The sequence below is a fragment of the Arachis stenosperma genome, chromosome 1 (assembly GCF_014773155.1).
Source record: "Arachis stenosperma cultivar V10309 chromosome 1, arast.V10309.gnm1.PFL2, whole genome shotgun sequence".
Taxonomy (NCBI): domain Eukaryota; kingdom Viridiplantae; phylum Streptophyta; class Magnoliopsida; order Fabales; family Fabaceae; genus Arachis; species Arachis stenosperma.
In genome coordinates, this window is record NC_080377.1 from 10,197,078 (window position 1) to 10,221,973 (window position 24,896).

The window sequence follows — 24,896 nt, forward strand, 5'->3', positions numbered from 1 at the left end:
TAGTCACATTTTCTGTCTTTTAGCCACATAGTTAATCTTCCGTCAAATGTCAACTCGTAATCACTTTAATACACTCACAAACAAGTAGTGCAAGCAAAAGATTCAATTCAATGTACAAGCAAGTCACAACAAGACAAACAATACAATCACAAAGTAATAAGACAAGCAAGCGCAATCAAATACAAATGTGCAAACAACATGATGCATGTCTATCCCTAACAGGCCATGAGCTCATGTATCGGTTGCCTACCCGCTCCCGACATTACCCGGGCACAAGTCCCAGATATGGCTTTCCAGATGCATCAGTGTGCTTATAAGTCGTACGGCTAGGCCGCATCAATGTGACTTTCCAAATCAATAAGCGTACATCTGGAAAGCAGTTCTCAGTGTGTGGGCGTCTCCACTTTACATTTGGCACTAAAGCCCAAACAATATCACATTTGCTCTCCTGTGGCAGACACTTCATTAATTAATATATTCTTTAAAACCTTGTTCTCTGCTCTCATGTGGCAGACACTTCATTAATTAATATATTCTTTAAAACCTTATTCTTTGCTCTCTTGTGGCAGAGATTCCTTTTCTTAATAAACCGAGCTCAAATCTTTACCTAAAATAAAATCTCTCCTTAAAAGATTGGGTTTAACATTATATTTTCCTTAATAAATCAAACTTTAAAATAGAGTAAATCTTTTCTTAACTAAATATATTTTAAATAATTTAATTTTCCAAAACCAAATCTTTTGAAATAACTTTTCAAATAAAACCTCAGATTTTATAAAATTTCGGGGTATTTTCTCTAAAATTCGGTCTAAACCACCCTATTCCTCAACAATTCACCAGCCTTTTTCTCAACAATTCTCAAATCAGCAAAATTCTTAATAATCAGAAAACAGTCACATTCACAGCAATAATCTGTAACACCCTCACTATTAGAAGTCACGCTCCCGGCTGCGCCACTCTGATTGCAAGAAGTATTACGACTACTTTACATACTAAATATTAAAATAGGAGCCTGTGACTCGACACTGTATCGCTGATTTCTTCGAAAACCGGAAATAAATACTTTATCTTAAGAAAAATACAAGCAGGCATAGATTCATATACAAAACTCCTTACATAATAACTCATAATATAATATACATATAAAACATACAACTCCTATCCCTCTTACAAATTTGTATTAACAAAGACGAGGGAAGAAAATAATCTAATTAATACAAAAATATATAAACCAAACACAGTATAACACTCCTTAATGTCTCTTCATCTGGTTCCTAAAAAGGTAAAGCTGTAGGGGGGTGAGAACCTAACCACACGGTCTCACCACGGAGTTTCAAAGTTGTCATAAGAAGATATTTTATAAGAAAACCATTTTCAAGCTCAGTGATTATCATTGCCTTATGAATCTTTTAAAAACCAATAGGTAATTGTTCAAAACCTTTTCAAAGAAATAATGTTTAATCTTTCAGAAATCCGAAACCTTTCCTTTCATATAAGAAACTTTCACTCAGAAACCAACCACGCAATCAAACAACACAATCGTTAATATAGCACCAAAGTTCAATCTCAAATGTAGCACGCCAGGACAAACACAGGCAAGGCAGACAAGGAAAGCACAAGTAGGCAGCAGTTACAGCAAATCGTCTAAGTAGCAGTTACGAACAGTTTAGCAATTAGGCAAACCAAAACAAGTTCAAACTCAAGCAAAGCATACAAATGCATATGATGCATGCCTGTCCTATGGCTGATGAGACTCATCTGTCGGTTATCCAGCCAACCCGACAAGTCTGAATTGTACTTAGACTGTCCCCCGACGTGCATCCCCAAGAGTCTATGCATAGCTTTTTCTCAAATAATCAATATTACCCAATGGGGGTAACATTCCCGGGAATTTATATAGTGCTCGGTCACACACTTACATCGTAGGGTCAACAGAGTATCGAGTTTTCAACCTGGTACACGTGGTGGCAAGCCACGGCACTTAATCCAGGGAACCTCGTATCTCAGATATTTCAAATTCTTAAGCCATATAAATAATTCGAAGATCATATCTCAACATTCTTAACATCATAATCATTCATCAATCCAAATCTCATTTCCAACTTCATTCAAAAATCATATTTCAAGGAAAATCCTCATCAATCCTCATCATCCTTCTTTCCATCCCATTCATTAACAGTCCTAATTCAAAACATAATTCTTTCTTTGATAAATAAATCAATCTTGAAACATAGAACGTTTAAAAACAAATCTTTTTAATTAATTGCTTCAAATAAAGCTTCCAATTTTATAAAATTTCAGCAGCATTTCCTTTAAAACTCGGATACTGCCACCCTTTTCGGGTCCCATCCAAACATTTCTCAAATCCTTTCTCAACCATTTCCAAATCTCAATCACTTTCCAAAATTCACCCAATTCCAGTATCAAAGTATTTTCAAATCAGACCAATTCCAATAATAAAACTCTTTTTAAAGTCAAACCAGCCCAAGTATTAAATTATTTATAAAATTAGACCGACTCAAAATCAAACCGGTTTAACTTCAAACCAAGAAAAACCACGTTTCATAATAATCAAGTAAATAACTTTCCAAATCCATTTTTTTTATCAACAACCGTACTTCACTCAAGCAATCAAGCACCCAATAATCTAGTCCAACAATCCATTACATCCACAAGACAAATATAATCACAAAAATATATCTTTTTGCATCAATATCTATTTATCACAACTCTGTAATGTAAATTAGATTTTAAGAAAAACCCTACCTCAATCATTCGTAATTCGCATAATTAAACGCATTGAATTTCTTTTTCCCTCGGCTTATCACAGCGGCAGCATTAACCGGGGTGACAGCGATACCAATTCCAACGATACTCCAGTAGCAACAACATCAGTAATTCTCGCAGCAGTAATCAAGGTTGCGACAAAATAGAGAGTTCAAATTCAATAAAATCGAAAGTGGAAACGAGTTCAATGGAACTAGAAATAGAGATAACTTACAATAAAATAATGAAGCAGCAACAACAGGGTTTTCGAGCAGCTCCAGTGGCCACTTTCAGTGACGACGGCAGCTGAGTAACTCAAAGAAACAACTTTATTCAATATAGACACTTTAATGCCGACCCTCACAACAGCAACAGAATAACTGAAGTGAACAAAGAGAAATCAGAAATGGGGATGAAGCCCACCAGAACAGCGGTGGCGACAGCAAGAGTTCTAGCGGTGGTAGCTCTGACAACGACAACAAGGTACGGCGGTGACTGTATAACCTGACACAGACAACCTCAGCAACAACTCACGGTAGAATCAACTTAATAGAAAAGAAGATCTGAGACAAGATTAGTGATTACCAAACAGATCTAGGCTTCATTGGTGGTTTTCGGCGGCAGCAGCGGCGGCGAGGAGCTCCGACGACAAGCTCAACAATGCGGCGGTTCCCTCGCACGCGTCCTCTGTTCGCGACTCCAACGGCGGCATCTGGCAGCGGAGAGGACGAACGGCAACGGCGCAAGCAGCAGGACGCAGTGGCTCCCTCACAAGTTCTTTCTCTCTCTCACTCTCTCGTCGGCGTTGGTAGCAGCGGCTGGACGGCGGCGACGCCAAGGACCCCGCGACGATGACAGGTACGCGGCAATGGCAGCTTCTTCTCCTCTTCTCCTTCCTCGGCTCTCTCTCTCTTCCCTCCTGGTGGCTACACGACGGCACGGCGGCAGTGAGGTCCGCCGGCACCGTCCTTCTCCTCTTCCCCTCTTCTGTGAATCCCTCGAGCTCCCTTTCCTGATTCCCCCTTTCTTTCTTTCTTTTTTTTTTTTTTTTTGGTTTGAGGTTGCTGAGTAGTGGTAATTGGAAAAGGAGGGTTAATGGCGGTGGGTAGTATTAGGAAGGGTAGAAAAATTAGGGTTTTATTTTAATTTTAATCAAATTAGGATATAGAGTATTAATTTGAAACCTAATTTAATCCTTAAAATTACTTTTAAAAATATTATTTGTTATATTAATTTACTAATTGACTTTTAATCAAGTACTCTAATTTAAAATATTTGATAATATAATTAATTTTCTTCATTTATGAAACTTAAAATATTAATTACAAGAATATCTATTTAAATAAAATCATATAGAAATCTTATTATTTTACAACTACTAATTTTATAATTTAAATATAAAAAATAATTTGATAATTGCAAATTAGATAAAATTCTAATATAAATAGCCAAACATCATTATTTATGAATTTCTAAAACTTTAAATTGTAAGTAGGAAAATAACTCATGATTATGGAGTTTAGATAAAATCTTAATTTATTTCATATCTAATTAATCAGGTCTGCCTTTAATTACTTTTAACAAAATGATTTCTAAAATTAAAAATGTAAATAAATATATATTGATTTGAAATTAAATCAAAATAGGACTTTTCAAAAGTTTTAGGACTTACATAATCCATACTCAACAACATTACTATTATTAATATATATATATATATTTACAATTATTCAATTAATTTTGTAGGCATTCTAAATTAAAAACGTTTATCTTTAAAAAATAAATCTCCTACCTCCGTATAAAATTAAAATTCACAAAAGTTCTGGAGAAACTTTTGACCGAACTGGTGAAAAGGAAAGCGTCAGAAATCATCTATCTCCTAGAACTCCAGTTGGCCGAACTCAAGGGAAAGAAGAGTTACGTCACCGTCAGCCTTCATCGAACAAAAGTGACGCCAACGTGTAGAAGAAGAAGACAAAAACACTTTTACCGGATTAGATTTTTGATTGAAATTACGGATCACAAGAAATTGAACTCGAAAGATTTTTAGTACCGTGGTTTCTCGTTCTTCTCGCTCACGGCATTCTCCCTCTTTTTTTTTTCTTTAGTTCATGTTGATGAATGAAAGGAAATTAAATAAGGGTGATTAAAGGCTAAGGGTGTTGAATGAGAAATTTTGTGGTATTAAATATCATTAGGTGTCAAGCTTATATACATATTTATTCATGCACCTAAGCCACGTCTCCATTTTCTTTCTTTTATTTTCTTCATTTTCGGTGGGAAAGGAATGAATGATTAAAGGAAATTGGTAATAAGTTATAATGTGGTGTTTAATGTTATTAGGTGTCATGGCTAATAAATAAAATGAAACATGTGTCATAGTTATATATGCATATATGCTAATAAGTGATATTTCTATTTCTTTCTTTTATTCCCTTAATATGTCCGTTGGTGATGATGATTCATATGATGAAAAATGATGATTATAATTAGGTGACATAGGTTATATGTATATATATACACATAATAGGCTCATATCTAATAATAATAATAATAATAATAATAATAATAATAATAATAATAATAATAATAATAATAATAATAAAAACTTAAAATATAATAAATTTAATTTTAAAAACTCGAGTGTTATACGAAGGTTCATCAAAAGTATATACATTATTTTGTCATTTAATTACGAGTAATTATCTAAATTAGTCTCTAAAAATTTTAAAAAACGTACATTTTAGTTCTTTAGAAAAATTAATACACAGATCAATCTTTAAGGTTTTACCTCAGCATACAAATTAGTCTCCAATTTATTTTTCGGCAGAATAATTATCCAAATTAGTCTTAAAGAATTTTAAAAGCGGACATTTTATTCCCCAAAAAAATAATAAACAAATCAATCTCCAACATTTTCTCCGTCAGACATAACAGTCCTTCATAAAAAAAAATATTATTATTATTATTATTATTATTATTATTATTATTATTATTATTATTATTATTAATTACATAATAATATTGTACCTTAATTTTTTGTATTTTTTGAATACAAATAACAATAAATTTATTTATTAGATTCTTACGTATATATTTATAATATAAAAAAAGTATGTATATAGTCGCTCATAATAATAATAATAATAATAATAATAATAATAATAATAATAATAATAATAATAATAATAATTAATAAAATTATTAAAAATTATTCTATAAAAAATTTAAGATTGAAATTATTTGATATTTTTGTATTTAATATATTCAAAAGATGTCATATTTTAAAAAATATGTTTATATTAAAAGAAAATGTTTTAATTTGGATTTTAAAGCATCATTATTCATCTTACTTTTGTTTCTAACGAAAAGAGTGTATTAATATACTAGTGTCATCGGCCACATGCACAAAGCTAAGTTAATAATAATAAAGGTCGACATATAATAAAAGTAAAATGGACGGAGGACTGTTATGTATGACAGAAAAAACATTGAAGATTGATCTGTGTATTAATTTTTTTGCGGGACGAAAATGTCTGCTTTTAAAATCTTTAGAGATTGATTTGGGTAATTGCTTTGCCGAAAAATAAATTGGGAACTGATTTATCTGCCAAAATAAAATCTTGATATTTTTTTTTTTTTAAAGTAAAATGTCTGGTTTTAAAATTTTTTTTACGACTGATTTAGTTAATTATTCTTTAATTAATAAGAGCCAATTATAAATAATAAAAAATCTTTTAGTGAATTATTATTATATTATAGTTTTTACTCCATTGAAAACGATTGAAACCCTTTTCAGTCTTTTCCCAGTGAATAATTTGATGCTTCATGAATGATGTATGGGCGTGAGAACATGAATTGCCAACCCTTACCCCCCTTCAAGTTCCAAGGATGCTTTTTTAGATCTCTAACATGGAAAGAATTGATGCTTGGTGATTAAACGTTTCTGCCCTTAGATTCTTTTTTTGGAACAGCATTAAAAAATTCAATGGTGTTAGTAACTTCAGTCATTGTACTATGCTTATAATTAATTTTTTACTTATAATAATAATAATAATAATAATAATCTATCAAGATAAACAAAACACAAAAGAGATCGAGAATTGAATTTGATGCAACATATTAAAAATAAGATTATGATAATAAGATTATTTGATGGTGTATGTATGTTAATCAATAAGAATTATACTTGGTTATTTGGTATAAACGAATTTCTCCTTTTATATATATACTGTGTTGGTATATTTTCTTAGAAATTGGAGGATGAATTATTAATTTACCTTTTTCATGCATTATTAATTATTATATAATAAGTCCAATTATACACATAATTAACATATGAAAAAATTTTGTTGTGTATTTTATATATTCAAATATAAATATCATGATGTTTGAATTATTAAACTCTAAATAAATAAATTATAATATATCTTTCTTCTCATATTGAGTATAAAATTTAAGAAATATTTGTATAATTTTAGAATATATTTAATGTGAGTTTCAAAAATTTATTTTTATCTGAAATTAATCTATAATTTGAGTTGCCTAAAAGTGTGTTTATTATTTTATGTGTACTAATAAAAATACATAAAATAGTCACACAAAAAAGATACATAAAATAGGCTTATAATAATATAATAATGTAATACAAAGAACATGTTATTCTATATAATTTCAAGAGGATAGTGGAAGAGTAGTATAAATGGTCATGATATATATGAAAAAAAAAAGCTGCTAATTTAAAGTAAAAAATGAGTAGGAAAAGGATGTGCTTGTATATTCATCTCCCAAAATGGTGATATATATATATATATATATATATATATATATATATATATATATATATATATATATATATATAGAGTTAGTTTGAGTTCACTGTTCCTTTATTCCCTATTCATCTCAACTATTGATGATATGATCTCTTTAGCTGTTTCTTTCTGTCTTTCTTCACTCTCTTCATCACATACTCACACTCACAATATTAATATAATGCAACACACAACCATTAAAAGATGTAATGAACAAAACAACAAACTCTACTAAGTACTAACAATATAATGTTAAATTAAATGAATTGATGACACCTATATATACAAGCAAGAAGAGAAGCAACATTTATTAATTTGATCCTCAATAATTATTATAAAGGGTTTAATAATTTGGATGATTATTCACGCGCACGATCAATATAAAAGGTAAAATCTTTGTGGGGAAGTAATATTATATAATTAAATATATGTGTAAATTTATTTTATACTAAAAGTATATTAAAATTAAATTATTTTATTAATTTTTATAGTTTTACTAAAATTTATAATTAAATTCGATCTCTCTACACTAATTTTAAATTTATAAATAGTTTTTTTTAACAGTAAATTTTATGAAATTTTTTTTATTTATCTCACATCATTAGTAAATATATCTCAACATATTTTATTAAGTTAAATATTTTCAGAATAAAAAAAATATAATTATAAATTTAAAATTCATATAAAAATTTTTAAAATATAAAAAACTTATTAAAAAATAAAATAAAATTATAAACACTAAGAGAGTAATTATTTAATCTAAAAAATTGAATGGCATCCCACCATAGCATTACTCTAATTAAATAGGCCGTACTGATGCCTGGTCTTAGTAGTAACATTACCTTGCAACTTATTGTACTATTAGCCACACTACTGTTGTGTTCATTTGTTTGTTAATTAGGTTCAGTTAGTGTCACTGTTTTACTTTATGTACCTACCTGCCTACATGAGAAATAATGAACTCTTTTTTTTGGTCACTTTACATGCTAGTTATTATGCTCAATGATAGTGTCTTCTTTATGTATATACGTCCTTCTTAGCTTGATTATACGTGAAAAAATTCAGTTTGATACTACTATATATATATATATATATATAATAACTCCCTTTACAAGGTAAGGGAAAAACAATGCAATATAACTAAATATCAATTTGTTTGGGTTCAACTAGAGGACTATATAGTTTACTACTTCATGTGCATATATAAATATGGTAATATATATAATATAGTAGGATGTGTATGTTTTAATATGATATAGTTACTACCTAATTAACACCTGTTATCTATATCTATATTTCTGTAGTATAAATAATGAAAGATTTAATTATTCTATTAGTCTTTATAGTTTTATTAATTTTATAATTAATTTTTTATATATATTTTTTAATTGGATTAGTTTTTACGTTAGTTTTAATTTTGTAATTAAGTTATTTCTGTGTCAAAAAAAATTAAAATTAACATAATATTTTTTTTAAAAAATATATATTCAAAAATTTAATTAGGTTTTTAATTGTGAGTATATTCAATTTATAAAAAATATTTTATTAATTCTAATATTTTTTTTACGAATAATAATTTAATTACAAAATTAAAAATAATGTCGGGATTCAATTGAAAAAAAATAGTATAAGAACCTAATTATAGATTTAGTAAAATTATAAGGACTAACAAAATAATTAAACCAAAATAAAAATACTAGAAAGAGTTGATGTATAAATTTTTTAAAAAATATCTTTTATTATATATATATAATTATAAAAAAAGGTATTTTGTTAACTCTAATAATTAAACTTACGATTTTTTTCTTACCAAAGATAGGAAGATTTAAATCCGTAATTTCTTAAATGAGTATGAAAAGATTATACCATTTGAATTATATATTGGCGTGATCTTTTGATTTTAGCATAACTACGTTAGTGTTTATTAATGCAGTGGTATGTAATAAGAGTTTGAAAGATTTTAAATAAACCATATATATTTGATTCTTCTGCGGGTTTACATATGAGAAAATCCGGAAAAAGATATTCTCCAGTTTTTTTAACAATTGATAGAATCCAGTGTGATTTATCATCTTTGATTCTATGAGTGGGACCAAAAATAAATAAGAGAGAGAGTGCAATGAATGATTAGATTGAACACTGAATACCATCTAGTTTTTTTCTCACTGGAGAGGATCCACTCCCGAGAAAATCCCCAAGACGTTCAGACTTTTTGTGACTTTATGCCATTTGAGGGTTTGTTATAACTTTATTTGAAGGCCATTTAATTATGACATAAAATTTATAATTAATTTCCAAAAGATAAAAATATTGGTGACATTTGTTTTTTTCGTTGAACAAATCAATGGCTTCATAAACTGTTCAATAGCATAATGCATTTTTGTTTTTGGACATAGTAGCACAATGCATTGAGGCAAGGTAAAAAAAAATATTCTGTACACAAGGCCCAAATGATCGAAATATTACTCCTACTTATCTACCATCCTTATTGGACCAATCCCAACCCAAAGCTACTATGTTTTATTCTTTAACATAGGTTTTTGTTGCTACATAAACTAGATAAGTAGCTCTTGCCAAAAAAAAAAAGCTAATTAGCTCAAAACTAGGCATAAAATTTGAGTTAAACCCCTCCTGGCCTCGATCTATTCTCAATTTAGACAACTCTGGTACTGTAACTATTGAAACATGACAATTTACCATTTGTCCTATCTTTCATTAGACACATGAGTATTTTTTTGAGAATTTTTGAGAAACAAATCACAGAAAATACTTTCGTGTGATGTAACTTATATAACCCGATTTTTATTAATTCTACGTGAATGATAATCATTTTATTGAAAATGTTTAGTTCTGCATAATTATCAAAACGATGTTTCAATCAATTAAATAGTTATCATTTTTTTGTAATGTGGTTTTAATGACGGTATAAATTATAAATAGTCTAAATCAAATAATTATCATCCATATAGAATAGATAAATATCAGATTATGCATTTTGTGCTATTTTTTGCCGAATATTTTTGTAGAAGGATTTGAATGAATGATCATTTTTTTGAATTGTCTAAATTAAAAAAGAAATAAAAAAAGAATTTTACTCAAAAAAATTTGTTTTATTATGAATGAAGTTTTTGTGCAATTCAACGAGGTTGGCTTTGTATGTATTTTTTCTTGAGTATGAGAATAAGTAATCAGACTATCTATATTTTATATATAATTTTTAAAAGTTTTTTAATATAAAATTAGAGGATCCGATTTTTTAGTTGTAATTTTTTTTAAATTTTTGAAATTCACTGTTCACAAATTAGACTTTTTAATTTGTGTATTTTAAATATTTTTAACATTTTAAATATAAATTAAAAGATTTAGACATAAAAATTAAAGGGTTCGATTTTTGTACTAAAAAATTAAATAGTTTGATTTCTATACATTCTAAAAATCGGAGGGTTCAATTTTTACTTCTTAAATTTAATTATTTTATATTTTTTAAAAAAAAAACACCAGTATTAATCCAATACGAAAAGATCGTGTTCACTCCAACTAAATAGCGGTTAAGGACGAGCAGTTAAAAGATCGTGTTCACCGTTTTCTTCCACTCTTCCATTTCCAAAAACTTCCTCTCTTTCACAATTGCCTACTATATACTCTCTGCACTATTGCTTCTGTAATCATTAATCAACACTGAACTCTGATCAAGATACTAACCTCTTGTTCCCAAGGTTTCTGATCCTGTTCCACAAAGCAATTGATCTTCTCTTGAGAAAACCATTCCAGTAAGCAACCATAATTTCCCTTTATTCACTATGAAAATTGTATGTTATCTCTATCTGCATTGTATTCCCTTGAATTTTTAGCTATAACCTAGATGGGTATGTGAGAAACAGCAAAAAGATGAATTTTTTCACCCTTAGGGTTGCTCTTTCTGCATATAGAACCTTCAGCACAAAGGGTTTCTCAAAACAGAAAACCTACATTAATAATAAGTACAAAGCAGAGACAACAACAGTGACCAAAAGACAAATACGTAGGTCTAAGATTCAATGGACTGAGGAGCAAAAGAGTTTGTTGTCTGCTATAGAACAGGGCAAATCAGTGTTCATCACTGGTTCTGCTGGCACTGGCAAGACCATGCTTGTCATTGAGGTTATCAAGAGGCTGAAGAAGATGCACACCCCATCTAAGGTTTTTATCACAGCTTCAACTGGGGTTGCTGCAGTTGCTCTAAAGGGACAAACTTTGCATTCATTTGGTGGAATCCGCGGCCCCTTTTATCATGATCCTGAGAAGTTGTTTGAATCGATTTTGGCGGATAAAAGGGCCGTTAGGAGGTGGCAAAAGGCTAATGCTTTGGTTGTAGATGAGTGTAGCATGGTGGATGGTGAGCTATTTGATGGCCTCGAATATGTCGCGAGAATGGTGCGTGGCGTGGATGAAATGTGGGGTGGAATTCAGATGGTTGTGGTTGGGGACTTCTGCCAGTTGCCCCCTATTCCTAATGATTCTTCTAAGCCTGTTAAATATGCTTTCGAAGCGAGATGTTGGGATGAATCCTTTCATTTGCAGAAGGAGCTCACTAAGGTTTTCAGGCAGTCTGATCCGCAGTTCATCGAGTTGCTTCAGCGTATGAGGAAGGGGGAGATCATTAGCTTGGACTTGTCATTGCTGGAGAAGTGTTACTCAGAGAGAGTGTGTGATTCCTCTGTGGTGAAGCTCTTCCCATTAAAGAAAAAAGTGATGGAAGTGAATGATAATATGCTTAAAAGCTTGCAAAAGGATGTAACTGTTTACCCAGCTGTTGATAGTGGCAAGGATACTTGGAAGAAGCTTCTGAATCAGGGGATAGCACCCGATCAGCTCGAGCTTTGTGAAGGTTCCAGAGTGATGCTGATCAAGAATTTGGACGTTCGGAAAGGATTAGTGAATGGAGCAACTGGTACGGTTGTGGGATTTGATAATGGTCTCCCAATTGTTAAATTTGATTCAGGGAAGGTTTTGACAATCAAACCGGCAGAGTGGAGTATAAAGGAAGGAGACGAGGTTGTTGCTAAGAGGTGGCAGATACCACTTACACTAGCATGGTCTCAGACCATCCACAAGTGCCAAGGAATGACTCTTGAAAATGTTTCCATCAATTTTTCAGGATCATTTGGTGTTGGAATGGTTTATACCGCGCTTTCTCGTGTTAAAACCTTGGCAGGTCTTCACTTATCTGGTTTTAAATCTTCAATGATTAGAATGGACCCTAAGGTTTTAGAATTCTATAAAAAATTGTGCAACAAAAGTCTAGACACTAGTTGCATTGAAAGTAAAGATAATTCTAGAAGGCATAGCTTATCCTGTACTGCCGAAAATGCCGATGCTGCAGATAATGTTGGCACTGTAGAGAAAAAGTGCTATTTTGACCTTGATGGGTACCTATCTAGACGCCTGAAATGATGATGAAGATGGCCTCATGGTATATATGATCTTTATCAATTCAATGTCAAGCATGGCTGGTACTTCATTGAAGTTTTCATGTGGGTAATATCTCTTCAAATTCAATCCTTCATCAACTTGAATTTAGTCTCTTTGGGAAGCATGGTAATGCTGAACCTTCCTTTCTTTTTGGGTCAAATAATGTCCAGTACTCTAGTGTTTCAAGTATTTGATGCCTTCTTATGTAAATATTTGAATTGTTTTTCCTCTTGTTTAATTGATACATCATTCATGTTGTTACACTTCTCATGTTTTGTGCTTTCTAATGAGAAAAGAGGAAAGCAGAGGAATAAAAGTGAAATAGAACCGGTTATAAGTGGATCACAATTCACAACACAATTGAGAACTCAATTATCAATTTCTGATTATGAGTTTATGACTGGTTTTGCAGACATATTGGCTTGTGTTTAGTTGAAACTATAAATCTTAGACTCTTTGATTGGGTTAATAACTTATTCTACTGTAAATTTCATGCAATTTTGCTATCAACAACACAGCATTGTTACTCTATTTAAAATGGTCTTGTAAGTAATAATGGGGTCTTTCATAGATGAATTATGAGTAAGTACCAATCTACCCCTGTCCATTTTTACTCAGGACTAATTGATCTTTAACAATAAATAAATAAATAAATAAATAACAGCATTCCTAACCACTCACTTTTTGTGACATACCGGTCATTTTTTACCCAAAATGATGTCGTGTTGAGGGACCGAATAGTCTTTATCATTTATCAAATCGTTTTGGGTGAAAACTGACTTGTGTGTCTCAAAAAGTGAAGAATGGTCAAGTATCGGATTGTTAGTTATCTTTTGTTAAGAACTTTGTGGTCTTTTGTGTAGATGGACAGGAATCGAATAGAATATTTACTCATGAATTAGAATACTAATGATACACCATATATATATAATCTTTATTTCAACATTTGCATTTTAGTAACAAAGCTATAGACATGTCACTTGCTATTCACACAGGTTTATGGTGATAAAATTGAATGTGTTATTATGTTGCTGATATTTGTGAGAAAGATTTATCAGTTTACTAGAAGATATTTAAACTTGAATATCTTTTGTAATTGAACTGTATGCACCAAAATTTTGTATTGCAACAGGGATTTTGATTCTTTTTCTTGAAATGATAGGTCAATTATGAAAGCCACATTAATTATAAAATGACAGGAAACAAATGAAATGTTAGTGCTTACTTACCACCTATAATGACGATGAAAGCATTCTTTAATTCTTTTCTTCCTTATCAAGTGCCCCTTTCATGTAGCAAAACACTTCAATTTGATTATTTATGTTATAAAAGTAGCTTTGAAAAGTAAATGATAAAGGGTTTGTTAAGGATTCTTTATTGGAAAAAAAAATTACATTTAATAATGTTATTGTAAACTTAAAACTTGTTTTAGTAATAAAACTTTTTTTTATCTACTATGAGAACAACTACGATAACAATAAAATTTTATTCCATTATGTGGGATTTATCCAGATGAATCAAACTTCATTATATTCTACATGGTTTATGATTGAAGGTTAAAATTATATATATTTTTTTTATGAAAAATGCTAAAAAACCAATAATTTTACTAATATTTACTCAAATAAAAGATAAAATATGAAAATATTAATTACTTAATGTTTTCTGTTTAGCCCTTCTTAAATCTTATATATAATCATAATAATTAAAAAAAATCAATCATGTATACACAAAAATACATATTAAAAATAAAATAAATAATATATAAATGTTAATTTAGCGACTAATTTTTAGTATGGATAATTACGCATAATATTTTTTTAAAAAAATAGTTGAATTAAAAGAAGTGAAAATTGACAATTCCATTTTGATAACACCACCCTATTTGTATTTTTTACACAAACATGGTTAAAAACTTAAAATAGTTAATGATATTGACAATGTATTTTTTTGGATTTGAATCCTTTTAGCAAATTTATTTTAAAAGATAAAATGTAATTTTTTATCATTTATTTTATAAGTAAAAAATATGAGAGAAATTATTCAATAGTTAAAAATGGATCTAAATTTGTTTTTTTTTTATAAAAGTTCAGGTGCAGTCGACTTTACGTGAAGAATCGGATAAAAATTTAATCAAATCACTTAAATCATCTAACGACTCTCAACTATCAATTTCACGTGAAGTTTACGAATTTTCACCCCCTTTTTATCGAAAAAAGAGAAAAGTCAAATGAAAGAAAATGAGATCATGAAGTTTCAGAACCGGGTCGGGCCATGAAAACCGTGATGATTATTAGGGTGGACAGTGTGGAACAGAGTCTCTCTCTCTTTCTCTCTCGTTGGTCAGTGTTCTCTTTCCTCTCAGATTTCCTTTTCCGACTGCTCTGAACCCAACCCACACGCCGGTAACTATAAAACACTTTCACTGACTCTCTCTCTCTCTCTCCTTTCTTCTTCACGTGTGCTGCAATTGAAGCCATAACCAGGTCTCTTTTTCCACTACTTGATTGGAACCTTACCTTCCACACCTTCTATTAATCACTACTTTATTTATTTATTGAATTCTTACCCTTTTTTTTTTCTTGGTTTCACGTGTACCTCTTATTTCCTCAACGTGTGGATAATCTTAGTTTACATGTGATAGATAAGATAATATCATTGATAATGAACAAAAGGAAAAAAAAAAGGTGTTGGCTTTGTTTGTGTTGCAGCTATCTAAGGGTGCCTTTTAGCATTTCTTTATTCTGTTATTTATTTTCCTCCTAAGAAGTAAGAAGTAAGAACCTTATGTTAAAAAGGGATTTATTTTTATTATTATTATTTTTCTACATATAAGTTACTGTTGGAAAGTTTATTGTTTTGGTCCAGTAAACAGCAATGAAGAGGTAGCTTGAGAGGGTATTGTGTATGGGTGGGGAATGATAAAATGATATTAGTGTGAGGCTGGTGGAATTTTATCATGTTATGGAATTGAAAATTAATCATTGAGGTTGGGGGTAGTGGTGGTTGTCCCTTGTTTGGGAGATTGCTGCAAGTTTTAACTAAATTCAGAAAATGAAAGATATGCATAAATATTATTATTTGGCATACACTATTCCGCTCTTGTTTTCTCCATTATCATGCTATGAAGTGCTATAATTTTCTTGTGAACTCAAATAGCATCTGCTGGTTAGTATTGTTATATAGTTATTCATTTTCTCTGTTTTATTGAATCAGGTCAAGGGTTGCACAGAAATGAAGTGAAAATATTGATTCTTATGTTCCGAATTTGTTCGCCATATACATAAAATTTGTGCAATATGGAAACTGAAAAAACTGATATTTCAAAGGCTGAAGAATTCAAACAACTTGCCAATGAAGCATTCAACGGTAACTAATATGCAAACTATTTTTTGCGTGTGGTTTTGTTCAATTTCTCCAATCTTCATCAAGTCACTGAAGCTTATGTAAATTTCTGCTGAACCTTGAATCTGTGACTTAGGGTGCATTTGTTTCAGCTTTTGAAATATTGTTTTGCAACTAAAAAGCTTCTATATAACTGAAAAAGCTAAAATCAGATATTTATTATTATTATTTTTTAATTGGTGTTTGATTTCTTTACCACGGCTTGCTTATCCTCTGAGTTCCCTTTTCAGCACGGAAATATGCCCAAGCCATTGATTTATATACACAAGCAATTGAGCTAAATAGTCGCAATGCAGTTTACTGGGCTAATCGTGCCTTTGCTCATCTTCGGCTTGAAGAGTATGGTAGTGCTATACAAGATGCTACAATGGCTATTGAAGTTGATCCCAAATATTCGAAGGTGATTTGATATTTTGATTCCTAAAACTCTGGAGGTTTTCTGGCATTTAGTTTGTTGGAATTGTAATGTAAGCCTTGAATATGGTTTACTGTGATAGGGTTATTACAGAAGAGGTGCTGCTCATCTTGGGTTAGGGAAATTCAAGGACGCACTTAAGGATTTTCAGCAGGTAACATTAGCATCTTGCTGAAGTTGACAATTCTTTGTCCCTAAATGTTGTATTTTGTTCTTGTAACTCCAGGTTTGATGATATCTACATTTTTTTTGGCTTTTTCCTGTCTCTTGGAGTAACTTCGACTACATCTTTTTTGTTAGTCTGTAAAATGTACTGTGTGTTAATATGCAGACTACCTCCTTATTTTGGTATGAGAGATCTTTTAAGCCTTCTTTTATATGGTTGAAGAAGCCTACAGTTCTTTGGCCTTGAGCGTTATTTTTAGTTTCTATAACTCTTTTAATCGTACTCTATACTAGAGATCTTTTGAGCCATTCTATTGTTTTTGGTTTTTACTTTTCTTCAAAGTAACTTATTATCTTCTTTTTATTTGTCTTTAGCATGTACTTTGTGTCAATATCTAAATGTGTTTGATGTAATATGCTTATATTCAATAGGTCAAGAAAATGTGTCCAAATGATCCCGATGCAACAAAGAAATTGAAGGAATGTGAAAAGGCAGTTATGAAACTTAAATTTGAAGAAGCCATTGCTGCACCAGAGTCTCAAAGACGTTCAGTAGCTGAATCTATAGATTACCATTCAATAGGTACTATTTTGACTATGGTTTCTTATGACAGAATCTTTATATTATGAAATTCTATTCCCACTCCTCTTGTGCATACTTATTTTCCTGTGGACTTTTATTCTTTTGTTTTGTCATTTAATGCTGTCTTGATATTTTATGTGTTTTATTGCCTCTAGTCCACTCTATCTGACAATTTGAGTAAAAAAATTTTATCTATTCATTTCATTCTCACATATTAATTAACTATTTATTTTAATTTTCTAATTTTATCTTTCACACAGTTCTAGGACTATACTAATCAAGATATATAGTGTAAACTTAATAAGAGCATTTTGGTAAACATGCATTATAATTAGGTCTTGATTTTGTTTACATAATTCTGGTGCATGTAGCTAAAGTGATACTGTGATAGATAAAGTGGATTAGAAGTAGCATAACATTTACTTTTGTGATATGGCAGTTTTAATATGTTTGCACGTGAAATGACATCACATGCATTATGCATCAATGCCCTAAGAAGGGTTTCTGAGCTTGATTTTGATTAAGTTGATAGTTTGATTGCAGCATTCCCTGTTGTGGTCATTCTTGTTGCATGTATTTTGAGGATCTTGATATCCTTAATGAGGACTGTGGATCATTTCTGTTTTTTGAATTGCTGCCATTTCAAAATAAGTTTGTGATCCTTAGTTTCATCGAATTTAATTGTTGTTTGTTACTGGAATTTCCTAGTTAGAGAACTGGCTATTAACAGTACTATATTTCCTTTGTAGAAAATTTGAATTGCCTATGGGTAGGATTTCCTTTAGTAAGTAGTATTGTTAGCAGTATTAATAGCAATAAGAACAGCTTCATGGACCTGCTGCGAATTATAGTTGCCTAGGTTATTGAGTGCTTATGCAAGTCCACATATCTAAACTCCCCTCTTAATTGAACGGCATGTTAGAGTCGGGAATAGACTGACTCCGTATGATAAGCACATTTGCCAATTCTGCAACAGATTGGTGCTATTTTGCTGAACTGTGAAGCTTCTCTCTCAACGTAATAGTATCAAGGGTCAGTATGTAACTAAGTATGATATACTCATTTCTAACAAAAGAAAAAAAGAATGAATAATATCACTTGTTCTCTCCTAACTCTTTCTATCTTTCCCTCACTTAACTTTCCTCTCTTCTTCTTTTTCCCCCCTTAATCTGATACTAATAAAATTTGAAAATGGTAGATAGTCTAGGGGACAAGCCCTAGTTACATTGTTAAAAACAGAATATGAAAAGAAGCTGATACCAATATCCCAGGCAGTGCCAGGTGATGGAATAATCTTTTTACTGCCAACTTCCCTCTCCATATCCACATTTCCCCGCTGCAGTTGTTAACTATCTTTTTCCAGCTCATTCCTATTTCTGCTCTTTATCTTCCAGCTTGTGCTCATTATTCCTATTCCATCTCGTTGCCCTCATTCCTAAGACCCTGCTCCTTGCTTGAGGATCATCAAAAACCAATTTAACTGATAATCTACTTAGATTAACCAATGATCTATATGCATTTCAATACTCCGCTAAGTGTAAGCAGATTATGGGTTAAAGTAACTCTGGCATGTTGAAATAGACCATGTATTGCCATACGGAACAAATAGGCCAATTTACCATCCAGGTTTTAATTTGCTCCAAAATTCTGCCTTATTGTTCTTCATATATCTTATTGGTTGGTAAGTTAGACGGGGAAAAAGGGCAGAGTAAAGAAACTAGATTTATCAGAATTTGAGTCAGATGTTTGAAGTTCATGTCTTTTAAGTCGCAAAATACAAAATGTGTGAAAGATGATAAGGAGTTTAAACTTTGCACAGAGGACCATCCCTTTTTCACCCTAGTTTGATGCATGTGATTTTTTCTCTCCCCAAGTCAATTGGTAATTACTGCCATTCTTCCTCTATAATGACAATAATAATAAAAACCAGGTACTTCCGTCACATACCTTTCTCAACCTTTCTTAACTCCCAAGTCCCTTTTCATATTCTGTGGACATTTTATGCCTGTCTATATATGAATATTTTGATACACCAGTCATAATTTACTATAAATTGTCACTCTTATAGGAAAGGGCCACAATTATTCGGTGCCTACCGAAGTGGCCATAGCAGCAGTAACAGTAGCAGTTATGGCAGCGTTGGTGATGTTCAAGACATCAAAAGCCACAATAATAAGTGCAATTGTGATTGGTTTGCTGTTGCTCCTTGGGGCATATTGGTGGAGTGGCCGCAATACTGGTATATTTAGGAGTCATTTAATAGCCTAGGTCTTAGCTTAAGAATTAAGCAAGTTATAAAACTAATTAATCATTCGGTGAACTTCTGAAACCAACAATTTTGATTTGTTATTGATTATTGACAATGCATTATAAAATGTTCTATTTTGTTCTTTATAGTGCAACGTCACTTTTATTATTGGCTGTTTTCCAAACAAGTCAAAACCACCCTGCTCTTCCCTAGGAAGAAAAATCCATATTGTGTGTCAAAGAAACTGTATACAATGTGATTATTTTTTCCCTTCAGGAGCTTGCTATGACAAAAAATAAGTTTATCCCTTTCAGATCTGCTTCCATATCTTGTCCTAATTAATGTGATATTGCATGAATGAAGGGACAAAAATCATTATTCTAATCAACAAAGAAACATTGTTATGGTATTATCTATGTTTTGTACTTTCATCTGTTTGCAACCTTGTTTGAATTTTATTAATGGGTGTTGAACTGCTACATGGATTGCCATTTGCAAACTATAATTCCGTAATTGCACAAATTGTTTATGATGTTTTTATAGATGATTTTGGATTTGGCATAGATGATCTAATTTTTCTGCTTTTGTGGATTATTAATTTCAAGGACCAATGCATAAAACTAATTAAAGTGGATGACTAGAACAGAAATGATCATTTGTAACAGTCATTAATTAGTCCTTCCTGTCAACTTTGTATTGTTGTTAGTCCTTAACATACATACTCCATTCTTTTTCCCCCTTAATTTGTTTTTGTATATACTATATCATTAACTAATTTCAAGTTCTTGTACTCATGGGCGTGAAACAATTTTTGATGCTTTATTTTACTGCTAGATGTTGAGGCACAGTATTCAGGAGCAAGAATAGAGGGGGATGTAGTTACCTTGGAATTTGTAAAGAAAATGATGGACGATTTCAAGAATCAGAAGTGCTTACATAAACGGTATTGAAGGATAACATTCCATGATACATATGTTAATTTGTTAAAATGTTATTGAAAACCTCATGCTTGTCCTACTTTGATGGTTTAGGTATGCTTACCAGATTGTATTGCAAACTAGAGAGTTGTTGCAAGCCTTGCCTTCTCTTGTTGATATAACAGTTCATGATGGAAAACATTTTACTGTTTGTGGTGATGTGCATGGTCAGGTAATTGATTTATTACTTCTTTGAATTGTTGTGAATATTCTGTTAAATGTTTTAGTGACATTAATAGTAGCACTTCACTCATGTAAGCAAAAAAATTTAATTCTCACAAAAATCTCCCACCATTAGAGGGTTCCCCAGTTTCGTGTATGAGTTACTGAAGGTAGCCTTTTCCTTAATTGTCTTGTTTTTTGGCTTTTGGTTGCTGTTATTTTGTTTGTTCCCCCCCCCCCCCCCCCCCTTTTTTTTTTCATTTCCTTAACCTATTTCCCCTTTTAATGACTGCTGCAGTTCTATGATCTTTTGAATATTTTTGAGCTTAATGGACTTCCTTCAGACGATAATCCATATCTATTCAATGGTGACTTTGTGGATAGAGGATCTTTCTCTTTGGAAGTCATCCTCACTCTGTTTGCGTTTAAATGCATGTCGCCATCAGGTGGATCCCAGATCTCTTATCTTTTCCATATTTTCCCTTATAAAGTTTTCTTGTATTTTCTAGATATGCTAAGGAATTCTTTGTCCTATAGATCTTTCTGGGGGAAAATTGAGAATTTTACTGAGATGAAAATAAGAAGAGTTTTGTAGTCTCTTCATTTTTAATCACCTGATTACAATCATAGATCAGTCAAAATCCCATAGAAAATTTCTTTTGACTATTAATTTGCGTTCATCACGATTCCTTCTAAAATTTAGGCTTGAAAATGGCAGCATTTAGTTTTATTGTTTCAAATAAATTTTATTATGCTCTTTGGGAATTTGAATTTCCACTGATCTTCGCTTGCTACCTTACACTATCTTGTTAACCTGTTTCAAGGAATGTTAGAATTATTTCCCCCAAAAATATCCTGACCTGTTATATTATCATGTTTTTCAGCAATATACCTAGCTAGAGGAAATCATGAGAGCAAGAGCATGAACAAGATATATGGTTTTGAGGGTGAGGTGCGCTCAAAGTTGAGTGACACATTTGTGGAACTATTTGCAGAAGTATTTTGCTGTTTGCCTTTGGCTCATGTGATAAATTCGAAAGTTTTTGTCGTCCATGGGGGTCTTTTTAGTGTTGATGGGGTGAAACTCTCTGACATACGAGCAATTAATCGGTTTTGTGAGCCTCCAGAAGAAGGTTAGATGAATTCCTTTTCTTTAATTACTCTTAGTTTTCTCTTATTTTTCTGTATGAAGTCTGAAATCTCAATCCTTTCTGAACTTTGTATTGTAGTTTCATTTGTGTGTGTTCGTTTTTGTAGGATTGATGTGTGAATTGCTCTGGAGTGATCCACAACCTCTCCCTGGACGAGGCCCAAGTAAGCGTGGTGTAGGTCTTTCTTTTGGTGCAGATGTGACGAAAAGGTTTTTGCAAGAAAATCATTTAGGTATGTTTTCCACTGCCCTTGTGCTATACTATCTCTTCTATTGGTGACCTCATATAAATAACCAATTTACAGATTTAGTTGTGCGATCTCATGAAGTAAAGGACGAGGGTTATGAAATTGAGCATGATGGTAAACTCATAACTGTTTTTTCTGCTCCAAATTACTGTGACCAGGTAATTCAATCCATTTCTTCTGTTTAATACTTTAACGTTCCTCTTGTAATTTTATGGCAGTTATTGTTATCAGCCAAACCAGAAGGCAATAACTGGAATAGATTTATCACTCTTAATGTGTTTCTTCACACTGTTAACTAGTCATTTTTAAAGGCTATGCTTTGTGTAAGCATACATATTATTTAAATTAGTTGAATGAGGTAATTAGGCATGTTAGGCGCTTGGACGAACGGCGAGGATGCTTTTTCAGTCATATTTAGCCATTTAGGGTGAATGGAACATAATACTTAGTGTGCAAAGGGGAAGAAAGATCAATGTGATGATACTTTTTAGTTATTTTTGCTGATATTCAATTGAATGCTACAGATGGGTAACAAAGGTGCCTTTATTCGATTTGAAGCTCCTGATTTGAAACCTAACATTGTCACATTCACAGCAGTGGTTAGTATTATATAAACTTCTATACTCTGCACTTGTGCTATGCTATATTTATGTTTTTATCATTTTTAACATAAATAAATAACTAAAAATGCTATTTGCATACCAAAAATCAGCAACCAAATCAGCTACTATGTATTTGTACAAATACATGTGTAGTTTAACTCATTTTTAATGTGTATTTTGTATTTCAATATGTATTCTATATTGGTGGTTGATTTTGGTGTACACTTAGTATGGTTGATATATAAATAATGCTTTGAATTATTATCCTGCTGCATTACATCTTTCTTAAGGATATAAAAGTTTGAATTCCTAAGATCATACCTTTTCAAATGCTTAAGTAATTTGATGTTAAACATTCTTGTTATCTTTTCTGAATTTGCAGCCACATCCTGATGTCAAGCCAATGGCTTATGCAAACAACTTCCTCCGGATGTTCTCATAAGATCTGCCACATTTGACCATTGTTGTCTTGTATAATATTTTTGCCACAACATTATTAAAATTGATTTTTTTTTGGGGGGTACTCTTAATGTTGTTTTTTTTTTTCTTTAAAATGATTGGTTAACAAACTGTAAGGAAATTTACATGTTCATCACTTTGTGAAACAATAGTGGCAAAGGTTAATTTCACACTGGTTACAATTGCACGAATCAATGTGCTTAGGTAAATGCATGTCTAGTGAACATTTATATACTCAGAAGTTTGCATACTTGTCCCATTTACTTCAATGGAGGATTGATTTTTTCCATCCCCTTGTTTTAATTCATTTATTTTTCAGCCAACAGAATCAAAAGTTGTACTTTTAATTGTCAATGGCAAATTTTTTGGCCTTAAATTGAACATTTCAAAAGATCTATCTATTGTGTACACTAATGTGATATTACATAAAGTCTTTTCTATTTACCAATACATCAATTTTTCAATGACTTGTTTTTGACATGTTGGATGGATCGATTATCTTCCTGTATGTTGTATCTAATATACGTAGGAAAACTATATGTGTAATAATATGATATATATCAAGTCTCTTTTATTTTCCAATACATTAAACTACATGTGCAATAATATATACGTAAGGGAATTTGCAAGTGGGAACGGGGTTTTATTTTTCCACGTTTGGAATAAGTGAAAAGAGAGTTAAGTGGGAAATTAATTGGTAAAAAAATGAGAAGAGAACAAAGAAGAGAATAATGGTACCAAGGTGAATGCAGGAAACTAGGCTAAGCAATCTCAATCTTAGTAGGATAATAGTTATTTAATTTCTTGGAACTCAACAAATTAGTTAAAACTGACATTATAGGTATTATAGTTAGGATAATGCATAAATGTTTTGTATTATACTGTATAGTTGTAAGATGCTATTATAATTAGAATAATAATTGGTTACATTAGTAAATTCTATAAGCATAGTATTAAATTTGATACTTTTTGTATAAAGTATTGAATTTATAATTTTTTCTTAAATTGTTGTGATAAGTGTGAAGTGGATATGAGGTGGATGACCATTTCTCTGTGTTATTGATAATATCAGAAGTGATTGTATAATTAATTGAGTTTAAAAAGGTAACTCCTTATATGTATATAAATAGGGAGTTTGTACTGAAGGAAGTTACATGAATAAGCAATAAAATACCCTTCTTTTTCTGTATACATTACTAATAGTTTCTCTTTCTTTCTTTTTGCTATTGCATATAAATATATGAAAGATTTTTATTGAGTTAATTATATTAATACCAGAGTCTTTTATTTACACATCTATATTTTATATATCTTTTATTTATTTTACAACACGTTATCAACACGAGACTCTGATTAAATTTTAGGAAAACTCAAGTAACAAAATTTTTATTATATCAAAACTCTCTCATCTTGAATTTAGTATTCTTGATATATCTGGAAATAATTATTTATCA

General features: G+C 31.1%; 2 protein-coding genes across 4 annotated transcripts; both read left to right on the top strand.

Moving 5' to 3' along the window:
* The first annotated feature begins 11,465 nt into the window (after positions 1–11,465).
* On the top strand, positions 11,466–13,010 carry LOC130975007 (uncharacterized). Its single transcript, XM_057899844.1, has one exon. It carries the CDS (start codon positions 11,466–11,468, stop codon positions 13,008–13,010), a length of 1,545 nt encoding a protein of 514 aa, XP_057755827.1.
* Positions 13,011–15,277: 2,267 nt separating this feature from the next.
* LOC130965809 (serine/threonine-protein phosphatase 5) lies at positions 15,278–23,731 on the top strand. Of its 3 annotated transcripts, none has more exons than XM_057890572.1 (14): positions 15,278–15,433; positions 16,245–16,397; positions 16,664–16,833; positions 16,931–17,002; positions 17,446–17,596; positions 19,665–19,835; positions 20,679–20,787; positions 20,876–20,993; positions 21,282–21,429; positions 21,868–22,116; positions 22,241–22,366; positions 22,439–22,539; positions 22,906–22,980; positions 23,366–23,731. In XM_057890572.1, the coding sequence occupies exons 2-14, from the start codon at positions 16,328–16,330 to the stop codon at positions 23,423–23,425; spliced, it is 1,620 nt and encodes a 539-aa protein (XP_057746555.1). In that variant the 5' UTR covers positions 15,278–15,433; positions 16,245–16,327; the 3' UTR covers positions 23,426–23,731. The 3 variants fall into 3 exon arrangements, with proteins under 3 accessions (XP_057746555.1, XP_057746549.1, XP_057746559.1); XM_057890566.1 differs by having other exon boundaries at positions 15,310–15,514; XM_057890576.1 differs by lacking the exon at positions 19,665–19,835 and having other exon boundaries at positions 15,310–15,514.
* The last annotated feature ends 1,165 nt before the right edge of the window (positions 23,732–24,896 follow it).

Excerpts from the sequence above, each read along its gene's own strand:
- LOC130975007 (XM_057899844.1), top strand. The coding sequence starts at position 11,466 with ATGAATTTTTTCACCCTTAGGGTTGCTCTTTCTGCATATAGAACCTTC.
- LOC130965809 (XM_057890572.1), top strand. The coding sequence starts at position 16,328 with ATGGAAACTGAAAAAACTGATATTTCAAAGGCTGAAGAATTCAAACAA. Across the intron at positions 21,430-21,867 it reads TAAATGCATGTCGCCATCAG|CAATATACCTAGCTAGAGGA; the intron begins GTGGATCCCAGA and ends CATGTTTTTCAG. Across the intron at positions 22,540-22,905 it reads CTCCAAATTACTGTGACCAG|ATGGGTAACAAAGGTGCCTT; the intron begins GTAATTCAATCC and ends TGAATGCTACAG.